Raw genomic sequence first — 15,564 nt, forward strand, 5'->3', positions numbered from 1 at the left:
AACTAATCTCATGTCCTATTTATTGATCCCTATTCCATCAATTAAGATCTAATTGGATACACCATATATTCTCTATACAACATGATTGTACATTACACCAAATGGCATAATATTGTACATATGTGCATCATATCTTGCCTGCTCATTGCATAATTATGTATATATGTATATCGATTTTGTACCCATTTCTTATGTAATTCACACATGAAATAGGTGGGCGAACTATCAATTTCTTGGACCTGACTATCTCTATTGACATGACAAATCAAATACAAACAACAATGTTTAGGAAGCCAACTGCTACAAATAGCTTACTTCATTGGAACAGTTGGCATCCAGGAGCTCTCCGTAGAAGCATACCAATAGGTCAATACCTAAGGGCAAAATAAAGTGAAATTGCACCGGAGTTATGATTTTTTCCAAAAGTACAACAAAATCAAGCCTATATAAGTAGAAAAATAAAGATAAAGGGGGATATTTATCAAAGGATTTAGACTGGTTTTTCCTGTCTAAATTTGTCGCACAGAAAGTCGCAGTCTAAATATGTGCGACTTTTCTGCGACTTTTGCTCTAGAGGATTTTTAGAACATGATGCATGCAAGTCTATTTTAGACGGAAATGCATTGGAAAATGCATTGGTGCTGAATTTATCAAAAGAGACTTTTCAGCGACAAGTCGCATCGGCTGAAAGTACGCCGAAATGTCAGACCATGTTGGAGCAGGTTTAAATATAGACTAAAGCATAGATCATGAAGTCTGTGCACAGAATTTATCAAGAGCCTTGTGCCTTTTGATAAATTAGGCGCACAATAGACCAGACTAACCCTCTGTAGTTTGGTCTATATTGATGCAGGACATAGACAGCTTTGATAAATATCCCCCAAAGTGTCAGTTTTACCGAAAAATTTACTACATAGAAACGGAAGCCCCCAAAATTTACAAAATGGTGTTTTTTCTTCAATTTTGTCGCACAATGATTTTTTTTCCCGTTTTGCTGTAGATCTTTGGGCAAAATTACTGATATCATTACAAAGTAAAATTGGTGGTGCAAAAAATAAGCCCTCATATGGATTTTTTGGTGCAAAATTGAAAGGGGTATGATTTTTAATAGATAAGGAGGAAAAAATGAAAGTGCAAAAACAGAAAAATGCTTGGTCCTTAAGAGGTTAAACTGGTCCCTTCCCATTTCCGGTTTTCATATTTACCTGTCCTGTGGGCGCGCTCCTGCAGGCTCTGGCGGAGCCCTGCACTGTCGCTGCGCACTGACGAGTGACGTTGCCTTGCTTGTCTAGCTAAGTCATATGGTCTTCTTTGCAATACAGAACAAAAATAAAGATTATGGTTTTGAAAATCTGGGCTTCAAATGTAAATTTCTATTTTAATTTTCCCTCATTTCATTGTTCTTACAATTGTATCTGTGTGTTTTTAAAAAGGTTCCATGATGTCGTCACCTGTAACTGAAGGAAACAAACAAAACTTTTCTGAGAATGATCAACAGGGGAATACATCCATTCCAATCATATTCACTGCACCTTATGAGGGTCAACAGCCTCCAACCTTCCCTCAGTTTACTCATGCGTTACTATTCCACCAGATTTTTCTGAAAGGAAAACCAAAACCTTTGGGAGTGAGTATGACTTGGAAAATAAATTGATGAACTGCAGACATAATTTGGCATGTTCAAAATGCCAATGGGTACAGGGCAATTTTTTACATTTGGTTTAGGAATGTTCTGAGGTATAAATATTTTGGAAGGCGGTGGTTAAAAGAATTAAAAAGAAGTTAGGTACATCAATAAAAAGCACCTCTAAACTCATTATTTTTCATGTGGAAAAGTTGGCACACTTGGTGAGAATAAAAAGATTAATTAAAAATAAATAAATACTAATAATAAAAAGCTGAGTGCACCATTTAGCACTAAGACCTGAATGCAGGAAGTCTTCTTTCTGTATCAGGGACATTGAATGGAAACTCATAACTTAACGTCTACTATGACATCATGGGTCACCTTTATGATGCCCCTCTCCATTCCCCCTTTGCGCCACTATAGCTCTTTGGTCCTCCGATCAGGTCTCCTTCCTGCTTCTGTGTGTGCGGATCGTCACGCTGCGGTCAACGTATTGCCGGCAGCAGTGGAAGACCTGCTTCTGTCTCTGTGCCTGCAGATGTGAAAGCCATCCATGACATGATCATGGAGGACCACCAAATATCAATCAAACATATTACTACAAATCTCGGTATATATACGAGTTGGTGCCATAATCCACAACAACTTAAATGGCCACTGTCAAATAAAAAATATTTTGTATGTTGTACATCTTCGCAAAACATTAAGCTTTCTAATATACTTCATAAGAAAATGTTATTTCCTTTTTATAGAAATCATGGCTCATAAAATCATGACTTTGTCCAAGCTGAAGCACAGGCATGGACAAAGTCCAGTACGTGAGGGTGGGCTAGCACTCCTCTGTGTTCTCTCCTGTCTGACAGGACAGGAGTAAGCACAGAGGAGTACTATCAGACAGAAGAGAGCACAAAGGAGTCCTGCCAGACAGGAGAGAGCACAGAGGAGTACTATCAGACAGAAGAGAGCACATAGGAGTGCTATCAGACAGGAGATAGCCCAGAGGAGTGCTATCAGACAGGAGAGAGCACAGAGGAGTGCTATCAGACAGGAGAGAGCACAGAGGAGTGCTATCAGACAGGAGAGAGCACAGATGAGTACTATCAGACAGGAGAGAGCACAGAGGAGTACTATCAGACAGGAGAGAGCACAGAGGAGTGCTATCAGACAGGAGAGTATGAGTGGTAGCGGGAAAAAAGGAATCCGATCCTGGCGCTCACCCGTGCGGCAGCAGGTTATGGGAGTAATGAATGCTTTGTCCTCTGCTCCGGTCACATAGTAGCTGCCAGATAAGTGACTGCAATCCGCCCTAGTAACAAGCAGACAGCCAATAGCGGAGTGAGGTGCCTTACACGCAAGGTGCGCGCTGACGTCGGATACGCGTTACATCGACGCAGTTTAACTCCTAAATGGCCTCCGCGTTCGTGTGGGGAAGGACACCGTTGCTGAGGAAAAAGAAAAGGACCTGAGGGGGTTAAGGCACCTCGCTCCGCTATTGGCTGTCTGCTTGTTACTAGGGCGGATTGCAGTCACTTATCCGGCAGCTACTATGTGACCGGAGCAGAGGACAAAGCATTCATTACTCCCATAACCTGCTGCCGCACGGGTGAGCGCCAGGATCGGATTCCTTTTCCCCCGCTACCACTCATACTCTCCTGTCTGATAGCACTCCTCTGTGCTCTCTCCTGTCTGATAGTACTCCTCTGTCCTCTCTCCTGTCTGATAGTACTCCTCTGTGCTCTCTATCAGACAGGAGAGAGCACAGAGGAGTACTATCAGACAGGAGAGAGCACTCAGAGGAGTCCTATCAGACGGGAGAGAGCACAGAGGAGTCCTATCAGACAGGAGAGAGCACAGAATAGTCCTATCAGACAGAATATAATAACATTTTCTTATATTAGAAAGTTTAATGTTTTTTTCAAGATGTACAACATATAAAAAGTTTTTGTATCTGACAGTGCCAATTTAAAGAGTAGAAAGCTTGCAGCAAATTGAACAGAACAAAAGAGGACATTGCCTGGTCCCACACTGCAGTTGAAACAATGGCAAAACTGATCTCCTCAGGCTTTCAAGATATGCCCCAACTACTCAGTTATATTCTATATAGTTAAACTCATAGGTAGTTTATTTTTGCACCACTGAATATAGACACATTGGGGGAGACCTGTGCTGAGGAAAAGTTGTCCAGTTGCCCATAACAACCAATTAGATCACTTCTTTTATTTCTCAGAGGCCTTTTCAAAAATGAAAGAAGTAATCTGATTGGTTGCTAGTAGAGATGAGCAAACTTACAGTAAATTCGATTCGTCACGAGCTTCTCGGCTCGGCAGTTGATGACTTATCCTGCGTAAATTAGTTCAGCCTTCAGGTGCTCCGGTGGGCTGGAAAAGGTGGATACATTCCTAGGAAAGAGTCTCCTAGGACTGTATCCACCTTTTCCAGCCCACCGGAGCACCTGAAAGCTGAACTAATTTATGCAGGAAAAGTCATCAACTGCCGAGCCGAGAAGTTCGTGATGAATCGAATTTACTGTAAGTTCGTTCATCTCTAGTTGTTATGTGTAACTAGTCAACTTTTCCTCTACATAAATTTTGATGAATCGATCCCATTGCCCATTACACTCTGCATCTTAAAACTTCCTAGCTCATAGAACAAGATGATGATAAGGTTCATTATGTATCAGATATATAAGGATAAAAAAATTATAATATATATATATATATAGAACATTATTGGTACGCAGGCATTCTACTATGTAAGTTATCTCGGAGATGTTACATTTCCTTTATTTTTATTTATTTTACTTTAGTCTTTTTATTTCTGTTTTCCTTTTGGTTTGGTTAAACAACTGCCTATCTTATATGTAAGATTGAATCGACAATCACGTCTTCCTATATGCAGTAAACAACTGTTCGCTGTTTTTATTGTCGTAAAATAATAAGTTGACAGCTGCGCCTGTCCTTTATACATGTTTGTTTTTCTATTTTGGTAAAATTCTATAAAAAAAAAACAATTGAAAGAAAAAAAACTTCCTAGCTCAAATATTTTCTGAAAGGCTTAATACTTATCAGCCCCCCCTGGTATTAGCAATGATAACATGGCAGTGGTAAGGCCCCCTTGCTAGTTCCTGTAAATTATCCTAAATACATTTTTGCTCATATCTTTTGAACAGCTGAATGGATTTGGATCAGGTAAACATCATTAGAAAGATGGTTAGTGCGGGGGATCCTCCTGTCAGTTTGAATCTAACAACAGGTTCCCCACTTGGCGTGACAGATTCACTGGGTGTAGTGCATTATGGAATGTATTTTCTTCTCTAATATTCAAATATACCAATTGCAAAGTCAGGTAATGTACTATATAAGTTATTACTATGTGAATTTGCAGCCCCTAGTATAACCTGAGCAGTAGTAAAGGTATGCTGGGAGTTGTTGTTTCATGGACTGTAAACTCTCAGTTCACTTGTTTGAGCACTAAGTGCGTATTATTGTAATGTCTCATTTTATCCTTATTTTTGCTCTCAAAACTGTAAAGTGCAACGTAATTTGTTGGCGCAATGGATAAAACACTGATGTATCTTTGCCCCAAACGGGTTTGGAAAGAAAGCCTCCAGATGTGAAAGTTATGCAATCCAAAATGGCAAAAAATAAAAACATGTCTTATATAAAGCTTTCAGTGATGTAAATAAGTCCATGTCTAGATAGGGCAAGACACCATGAATAGAGGCATACCTTTTTATTGCAGTAGACCCATCCATTAGCAAAATACGATAAAATAAGCCTTTTGTTATTATTCAAAAGTTTCCAGAAAGTGTTTCCCCAAAACATCAAAATCTCAAGTCCAGCCCATTCCCCACTTATCACCTTCCTTGGGTGCACTTACATCCGCCTTCCCTTATTTGACTGACAGCCATTAGAGAAAGAGGACATGGCCTAGACTTGCTTGGGCTCATTCTGTGCTGGGGAACATCCCTGGGTACTTTTGCATAATAATAATAATAATAATAATAATAATAAAACGACTTATATCTTCTTGATGGAAAGACTATTAAAATAAAAAACGTATGCCCATACTCACAGTGACTAGACCTTTCAAACACTATATTTTCTTTTCAGATTGTGCTGATTGTGGCTGCCATCCTGCAGGTTGCCCTGGGAATTGCAGGTCTATTCACCACATTTGCCGTTTCCATAGTAATGGGTATACCATTCTGGGGCTCAGTGTTTGTAAGTATTATCGGTAGAATCAATGTGGTGTTCCAAGCAAAAGTACAAGTTTATCATACATTATTACAAAACTATCAATATGATAGTTTGATGTGCATGTCTTTATGTAATGGATGTACAAAATGTTTTAGTACATGGCCTACATTATTAACCCCTTAACAACGAGTGCCTTATATATACAGCTCGCCTCATAGCCATTCGGTGTCTGCTGATTTCAGCAGCAAGGACCTGCAGCTAATGCCGGACACCAGCGATTGGGCCGATGCCTGGCATTAACCCTTTAGATGCTGCAATCAAAATTTTGATCGCGGCATCTAAAATGCTGAAAATAGACTCCCGGCAGCTCAACTGATCTGATCGGGATCATTGTGAGGAAATTGCCATGTCTCAATCAGCTGAGAGGACAGTGGGAGGGCCCTTACCTGCCTCCTGGCCGTCTGTCCCTCGGTGCTCCAGCCAGGCTCTGCCAGGCTGGAGCAATTGAGCACAGATAACACTGATCAATGCTATGGCATAGCATTGAACAGTGTACGATTGCATCGAATGATTGCATGTAATAGTCCCCTGTGGGGGCTAAAAAAAAGTATAAAAAAAGCACAAAAAAATATATATGTATATTAATAAATGTGATTAAACCCCTTCCCAAATAAAAGTTTGAATCCTCCCTCTTTTCCTATTAAAAATAAATTAATGTAATGTAAACAAAAATTAATGTGGTGTCCCGGTACCGTATTGCATACTGTACCTTTGTAGAGGTCTCCAAAGTCAGAGTTCCTAGCATTGCAGTTAGCATTGCAGGACCTTAGGTCATGTGACTCGGTGTTCAGAACTCTATGGTTTGTTGAAGGACCTTCGGTGGTTCTTGTGTTAGGTGTTCACCCACAATGCCATGTAACGGTGAGTGACAGCTGTTATGGACCAATCCAAAACCGCTCAGCCCCTGCCCATATAAGGGAGCTGCAGCTAATAATCGCTCTCTTGGGTTGCTGACACTGGATGAGGTAGGACCTCCGCAACTTCCAAAGACAATTACTAGGCCAAAGCCTTGCGGCCTCGGCCTACGCTAAAGACTGTGAGTTCTTACGATTCCCCGCTAACTCCGCAAGATCACTGGACCTAAACCTTCCCCTAAATCCAGCGGATCTGTGCAACAAAATCCTCCTAAACTAAAGAGAACTTACCGGTCCCAACCACTGTCAATCGCTGCTCAGCTGTATATAGACTCTGTTATCTGAACTGTTACCGGTTACTGCATATTACAGAAAATCTTCAGTAAAATTTCAACAAGTTTTCAGCTAAGCACTGGTTGTGGACAATCCGTTATTCTGCACTCACCTATCGCTCTTGGGAAGGGTGGCGATAGGCCCAGTGTTACCTCAGCATTTAACCCCCACCCAGGCATCACGAGTGACAAGGGTTAAAGGGCTTGTGCACTGCCCTGCATTTCAGAGCTCCGCTCACAGCGTCCGGAAGTTCATTACTCCGAACGCTGTGTGCGGGCTTCCATGTTCGCAGCGGTCGGGCATGACGTCTCGCCCGTCCCCTTGTGACGTCTCGCATGCCCCTTCAATGAAAGTCTATGGGAAGGGGGCGCGACCGCTGTCACGCCCCCTTCACATAGTCTTTGGTAGAGGGGGCGGGCGTGACGTCACGAGGGGGCGGGCGAGACGTCACGAAGGGGCCGGGCGCCGCGGCTGCGAACACGGAAGCCCGCACACAGCGTTTGGAGTAAGGAACTTCTGGACGCTGTGAGCGGAGCTCCGAACTGCAGGGCAGTGCACAACCCCTTTAATAAACCCCTGACACCTGCTCAGCAACACCCCAGCTACCCTACACCCCCGAGGCTTACCACATAAACATTAACATATGTTGTATTTTCGCCTGTGTAAATGTCCAAACTATAAAAATATAATGCTAATTAAACTGCATGGCCAATGGCGTACACGTAAACAAAATTCCAAAGTCCAAAATTATGTATTTTTTGTCACTTTGTCATTAAAAAATTTATAAAAAGTGATCAAAAAGTCCCATCAAAACGAAAATGGTACCGATAAAAACTTCAGATGACAGCACAAAAAATAAGCCCTCTACAGCCCCGTCTTACGAAAAATAAAAAAGTTATTGGTCTCAGAAGAAGACATTTTTAAACATGCTAATTTTCGTTCAAATAGTAATAATTTTTTAAAAGAAGTAAAACGAAATAAAACCTATATAAGTTGGGTATCCTTTTTAATTGTATGGACCTACGACATACAGAATAAAGATAAGGTGTAATTTTTACTGAACAGTGCACTATGTAGAATCAGAAGTCCCCAAAATTACACAAAGGCTTTTTTTTTTTTCAATTTTGCCCCATAAAGATTTTATTTTTGTTTCACCATAGATTTTGAGGTGAAATTATTGATGTAATTACAAAGTACAATTGGTGACGCAAAAAACAAGCCCTCATATGGGTCTGCAGGTAGAAAATTGAAAGCGTTATTATTTTTAGAAAGAGAGGTGGAAAAAACGAAAGTGCAAAAATGAAAAAAGCCTGCGTCCTTAAAGGGGTAGTCCAGTGGTGAAAATCTTATCCCCTATCCTAAGGGGCCCCGGCTCACTGGCCAGATTGCGCGTGTTGACCACCGAACGAAGTGGCGGCAAACACGCCCCCTCAATACATCGCTATGGCAGAGCCGGAGATTGCCGACAGGAGCGCTTCGGCTCTGCCATAGAGTTGTATTGAGGGTGCATTTCAGCCGCCGGTTTGTGCGGTGGTCAACACGCCCCCTTCCCGCGGGCTGTCCGGGCCCAGTACAGGAGTTCTCGGGGGCGCCCCAGCGGTCGAACCCCCCATGATCTGAAACTTATCCCCTATCCTTAGGATAGGGGATAAGTTTTTCACCACTGGACTACTCCTCTAAGGCATTAAAATTGCACTACTAACAGAAGCTACAATGAGAAGATAAAAGAATTTTAAGCATATTACAAGAAAGAGCCTAGTGCTAATAAATATTATGGCAGGCAGAATCTTTTTTTATTAATTTTTTTATGCATAATTTCAAATGGTGCAGACAGCGAGATGCCGGGACACTAAGAATTACTCTGATACAGTCAGACTATTTAGTGTAACAGACTTGGGTACTAGTGCCCACCTGGCAGGCAGAGACGCCTCACTCAGGGTTGACGGTGCCGGGACCCAACCCAATGACAAGTTACCCAGGTCCCAATGACATAAATCAAAAGCACATGTTGCTACTTACAAACATAATGGAATTGTCTGAGATTTGAGAACTTTGTGGAATGTAGCCTCTGAAAGTTTGGTAAGTTTGGTGTCCCTGCAAAATATGAAAGTATGGTTGGGAATGGATTGTGATTTGGAGATAAAATTGCCCATTGGGGATTGTGCCTATAACAAATAATTTTAACATATTGCATCTATACACAATGGAGAAGATCCAGGTATAGCAAATATTACCTTACATTATTGTAGCCTGACCAGATCAGGCATACTGAGACCAACGATACCAATAATACTGGTAAATATTACCAATAAACACCTTTGTAAGGGCCACACAAGTACCATTACACCACAAAGCGGCTAATAACTGGATAATTCCACTATACTGTTATTAAATAAAATTAACTATATACAGACCAAGATTCCCCAACTACCTCACCCCCCCCCCAATACAGTGACCATATAGTGGTATATACCAGCTGTACACAGGTTCTGTATACCATATAAGTGATTATATACAGGACCATATAGAGGCAGATACCAGCTGTACACAGAGGATCTGTATACCATATAAGTGATTACATACAAGGCCGTATACCAGCTGTACACAGTATCTGTTTAAGATTTAGATGATTGCAGATACATCTAGGGACTCACAGGTCACGTCTTTTCTGATCAGTGTCGTTCTCTTTCCTTTTCTTCTCCATCCGGCTCATGTTAGACTGCTTTTTTCCATTGCTGATTACCCCTTTGCCATTTTAATTCCCAATACCCCTCTGTACCATTTCAATTCCCCCCTCTGTGCCATTTCATTAACACCCCTCCCTGTGCCATTTCATTAACACCCCCTCCCTTCATCCCCTGTGCCATTTCATTAAACCCCCCTCCCCTGTGCCATTTCATTAACCCCCCCTCCCCTCATCCCCTGTGCCATCTCATTAACCCCCTTCCCCTGTGCCATCTCATTAATTAATTTATTTGTTGCAGGCATCATCCAACCCAACCCCCCCCTTGCCCCCCCCCCCCCCTTCCAATCCTCCTGTGCCATTTTCATAAATACACTTACCTGGCCTGTGAGTCCAGCATGCTCAGATGGGGCACAGTGCTGTCTGTTGCCAGGCAGTGAGGTAGGGTCAGGTGTGCGCTTCTTCATTCCTGCAGCGGCCGCGACTGGCGAGTGACGTCACGTCGCTGATGTCATCCTGCGCGGGTCTGCGGGGAACGTCACTTACGTGACGTGACGTCTCTCGCTAGTCCCGGACGGCAGGCTGAAGGCTCATTGTATTAAAGTAGCCAATAGTAGCCAATAAAAAAAGGGGCAGCAAAGAGCTGCCCCTGACAAGTTTCGCCTGGGACAAATGGTCCCACCGAGTCCCATGGTAGGGCCGTCCCTGACTGTGTTTATATCTCGTTGATGTCTTTGAAAATGTTAAATAGTGAACCAAAAAAAATAAACAACAGTTAAAGGGTGAATACACAAAACACTGAAAAATGTGATACATATTTTAAAGTATTCAGGAGGGGTGTGACTGTATGCAGTATATGGGTTGTAGTTTTGCTAATATCATACATGGCTTATTATGAATGTTGTGTTCTTTTCTAGTACATTATTGCTGGATCCCTCACAATTGCAGCACAAGTGGCCCCGAACATATGTCTGGTGAGTTACACACAGAAGATTCAGGTCTGGGTTTACTGGTGACCAGTTCACATCTAGAGACAATTCAGATAGCCAAAGATTATAGAGGTTTTGAAGGAGTTTACGAGATAAAAATAAATTGCCTGTAAATTAAAATCTAATTCATCGCAGTCCATAAAAATCATGGAAAATGTCTTTTCCATGTGACCTTCTCTTGCTTCTTGGTGACCTTCTATGTAGTGTTTGATGAGGCGCCATCTGCGGCTTTTACTGTCTATAGTCATGTGAAATGCTCTGAGGTATATTGGGAATTTTTTTTAGCGTACGTTCACACAGAACTGAAATGCTTCAGATTTTCTCAATTATCTTTACTAGGGAAGTCAAAACCTGCAACAAATCTGCAGCATTTAAGTCCTAGTATGTTTCTATTTTAAATGATCCTATTTTAACCCATATGTTAAAATCCTATAAAGTGTCTGGCAGGTGGCTGGGCAGTACATATGTGATCTTTTGTACCAACAATGTCCCCCAAAAACAAGCCAGAAGGAACCGACCAATCAGCCACACATGGGACCACCTTTTCATCCATTTTTAAAGGGGTACTCCACTGGCAAGTATTCGGAAGTAAATGTTTCGAATACTGTTTTTGCGCTGCTGGGATCGGCTATGCTTCTCGCTACATCACGGCCACGCCCCCTCAATGCAAGTCTATGGGAGGGGGTGTGACGGCCGTCACGCCCCCTCCAATTGACTTGCATTGAGGGGGCATGACCATGACATCACAAGGGGCGTGGCCGACACCTGCAGCCTGGACAATAACACAGGCTTTGACTTAGAATCCGATCAGTACAAGTTACTAATGTAATATTATAAGTAATGGAACCTGCCAATGCTTCAAGCCAATGTCAGTCAATGTCATTCATAATATTTAATATTAAAAATCAGTGGCTTATAGTGCTTTAAAGTTGTCTGCAGCAAGAACTAGAAGTAACTAATGGAAGGAATGAAGTTGCTGGTTGTCACTATGTAACAAGGTTCAGACAGGCATTGTTTAGTGATAGCGCAGTAGATTCCTATTATTTACTATCAATTGACAAAGTGTATTGCTATGTATCTGATCCAGATTCCAGTTTGCCCTCTTGTTTATTGTTTTGCTTCATTGTTCCCCCTTGATACAAATCCTGTTAACATTACTAGCGTTAGACCCAGCTGGTCCCTTGACATAGCCTTCTCATTTAAGTGTACCTGTTATATCATATATAAAAAATGAATGCTTATATATGTTACTTACTAAGTTATGCAGATCCTTTACATGTCTTTTTTATGTGTCTAGCTTCTGTATTTGGCTCACAAATCTCCCTGTTCTGTATCTCACTCATTCTGAAATTCCCTACTTAGCAAGGGGAGTGTCCAAAGCAAGCACTGAGCCTGCTCTCGCTCACCAAGCATTAATTTCCTCCCTGAGTCTGCTGTGCTGTTTTGGGTCTCTTCATTCAATCACTGCAGGCTTCCCTGTAACCCCTACTTTCTGTTTTCAGACAGAAGTCAGGACAGGAGTGAACGCGGAGGATGGTTAGTCCCACCCTCACTTTCTGGACTTTGCCCCTGTGCTTCAGCTGGAGCAAAGATTATGCTGCATCTGTACAGGATTATGGTCTGGATGGTATGGGGATCCCTAGTGGTCTTTTCTATAAAAAGGAGATACATTTTTTATGAAGTATATTAGAAAGGTTAATGTTTTGCCGAGATGTACAACATATAAAAAGTTTCTGTTTCTGACAGTGCCCAATTAATTTGCTGGCCAAAGAAGCCACTATAAGTGTTAGCCCCAGATACCGTGGTTAAGATGTGAGTCAGGCACCAAAATTTCAACACCAACAATACCAACAGCTGCCATCATAACATGGTGACAGGTGCCTTAATAAATATTTAATAGTTTTCTCTGTATCACTGCCCCCTTAACACCGGATCACACCAAAAGAACCATTTATTTGTTTATTTTTGTGAATTGCAACCCAAATTCTGGCACAGACAGAATCTTTGGCTCAATGCGGCACATTGTGGAGCACTGCGCCATATTTAGGCACAAACCTGACAAAAGCAGGTCTTGTTTGTAACAGTGAATCAGGGCCAATGTCTTATAAATAAAGGCCATTGAGGGTCATCTGCTTGTAAAGTGTACACTGCACACTAAATATTACAAGTAACTAACATGGTGAAGTCTAATGTATTCATTAAACCAAGGGACATTCCAGGTAGACAGGGTCTCAGACTACTTGTTTCTCTGTCATGTGTACAATATTTAGGGTTAGCGCTTTCCATGACCTCTTTCCTCTTATCTTCATGTGGATTCATGCCATGGGCACCACACAAATGTTTTTAAAATGTCATTTAAACGTTTGGTGATTCACACAGACCAGTGCTGCGTGTGCTAATACAGCCTTATGGCTGAATGCAAATGAGCACTCCCACTTTAAAAAAACATTTGACATGTTGTAGAAATGTGTCAAAAGTTTTGATCGGTCAGGATTTAAGTGATCAGACCGCAACCAATAGCTAGAACGAACCGGGAGATGAGCGCACTAAGACAAACTTACAATGTAAGCATATGAGATTGTCCTGGTCAGCCATGCTTTCCTCCCCTCCTCGTTCACTCAGACCACAACCGATCCAAACTTTTGACATGCCCCTTAGATTTTTTTATTTTTTTTTTAAAGTAACAGGTACACTTTAATGTCTTTAACCCTTTTTTTTTCAGGTGAAAGGTTCTTTGGGTCTAAACATTATTACTGCAATCGTAAGCTTTATCGGTTTTATTTTGACCTGTGTGGATTTATTTGTCATCGATAATTTCCCTGACTATGAGTACTATATCAATGGCTCACGTGTGAGTATTGTAGCATTTTTATTTATTTTTTAATTAGAAGTTAAAAAATTTTGTTCAAGCATAAGATAATTGGTATCATCGGAACCATACCCGCCCCCCCCCCCCCCCCCAATAAAGATAACATAGTCGTGGGGGATATACTAAGACCATTTTTTATTTAGGAGGGGCCTGTAGTCGTTTCTAAAATCGCTATGTACTGTGTAATATGTACTATTTAATGCTACGTATAGGTTCCTTATGGGGGGCTGATCACAAATCTTTTTAGGCTTTGTTGATTAACCCCCAGTAATGAAGTTATAATGTGTTTTAAGCAGAAAGCGCTGCATTCTGGTGCATTTGCGGCTCATGCACATACAGCAGATGGCATTCCCTCTGTGTGAGCCACATCTGCGGCCTACACAGAGAGGAGACGTGACCTCCGCCCCTATGCAGCATGCAGTGCAGGCGCCGATGACATCACTCATTGGCACCTGCACTGTGGAGGAAGGAAGACGCGGGTCCTTGCTGCGCTCCGGAGGAGAAGATCGCTGCGTGGGACATCAGGTGGGCATAAATTTTTTTTCTTTTTCAACCTGGGAAGGGGGAGGGGGGAACTCTGCTGCCTACACCTACTGTGGGGGGATCCTGCTGCCTACACCTCCTGTGGGGGAACTCTTCTGCCTACACCTACTGTGGGGGGAACTCTGCTGCATACACCTACTGTGGGGGGAACTCTGCTGCATACACCTACTGTGGGGAGAACTCTGCTGCATACACCTACTGTGGGGGGACCCTGCTTTCTACACCTATTGGGGGGTGGGAACCCTGCTGACTTCACCTACTGTGGGGAGACCCTGCTGCCTACACCTACTCTGGGGGGACCCTGCTGCCTACACCTACTCTGGGGGGACCCTGCTGCCTACACCTACTGTAGGGGACCCTGCTGCCTACACCTAGGGGATCCTGCTGCCTACACCTACTGTGGGGAAACTCTGCTGCCTAGACCTACTGTAGGGAAACTCTGCCACCTACACCCACTGTTGGGGAACTGTGCTGCCTACACCCACTGTGGGGGAACTCTGCTGCCTACACCCACTGTTGGGGAGCTCTGCTGCCTACACCCACTGTGGGGGAGCTCTGCTGCCTACACCCACTGTGGAGGAACTCTGCTGCCTACACCTACTGTGGGGGGAACTCTGCTGCCTACACCTACTGTGGGGGAACTCTGCTGCCTACACCTGCTTCCTACACATACTGTGGGGAACCCTGCTAACTACACCTACTGTGGGGAGACCCTGTTGCCTACACCTCCTCTGTGGGGACCCTGCTGCCTACACCTTCTGTGGGGGGACCCTGCTGCCTACATCTACTATGGAGGGACCCTGCTGCATACACTTACTGTGGGGGACCCTTCTGCCTACACCTAGGGGATCCTGCTGCCTACACCTACTGTGGGGGAACTCTGCTGCCTACACCTATTGTGGGGGAACTCTGCTGCCTACACCTATTCACCTATTGTGAGGGAACTCTGCTGCCTATGCCTCCTACACCTAATGGGGGGAAATGTGCCGCCTACACATAATAGTGGGAACTCTGCTGCCTACACCCACTGTGGGGAGCTCTGCTGCCTACACCCACTGTGGGGGAGCTCTGCTGCCTACACTTACTGTGGGGGAACTCTGCTGCCTACACCTATTGTGAGGGAACTCTGCTGCCTACACCCACTGTGGGGGAGCTCTGCTGCCTACACCCACTGTGGGGGAACTCTGCTGCCTACACCTACTGTGGGGGAACTCTGCTGTCTACACCTATTGTGAGGGAACTCTGCTGCCTACACCTACTGTGGGGGAAATTCTGCTGCCTACACCTACTGTAGGGAAACTCTACCACCTACACCCACTGTGGGGAAGCTCTGCTGCCTACACCTAATGTGAGGGACTATCTTCTATGTTCCTGCCTAGCCAATATGGGGACAAACTACCAAACTAA

The 15,564-nt window shown here is 43.2% G+C and overlaps 1 protein-coding gene across 1 annotated transcript in view; it reads left to right on the forward strand.

The window, feature by feature from the left end:
* Window positions 1-15,564, forward strand: part of LOC130282864 (membrane-spanning 4-domains subfamily A member 4A-like) — a 60,727-nt gene that overhangs the window by 25,554 nt on the left and 19,609 nt on the right. The window contains exons 3-6 of the mRNA XM_056531743.1: window positions 1,434-1,627; window positions 5,740-5,850; window positions 10,674-10,730; window positions 13,468-13,596. Coding sequence (XP_056387718.1) covers window positions 1,439-1,627; window positions 5,740-5,850; window positions 10,674-10,730; window positions 13,468-13,596 — 486 coding nt within the window. The 5' untranslated portion in view covers window positions 1,434-1,438. The remainder of the gene's footprint in view (window positions 1-1,433; window positions 1,628-5,739; window positions 5,851-10,673; window positions 10,731-13,467; window positions 13,597-15,564) is intronic.

Source organism: Hyla sarda, chromosome 7 (genome assembly GCF_029499605.1).
Source record: "Hyla sarda isolate aHylSar1 chromosome 7, aHylSar1.hap1, whole genome shotgun sequence".
NCBI classification, from domain to species: Eukaryota; Metazoa; Chordata; class Amphibia; order Anura; family Hylidae; genus Hyla; species Hyla sarda.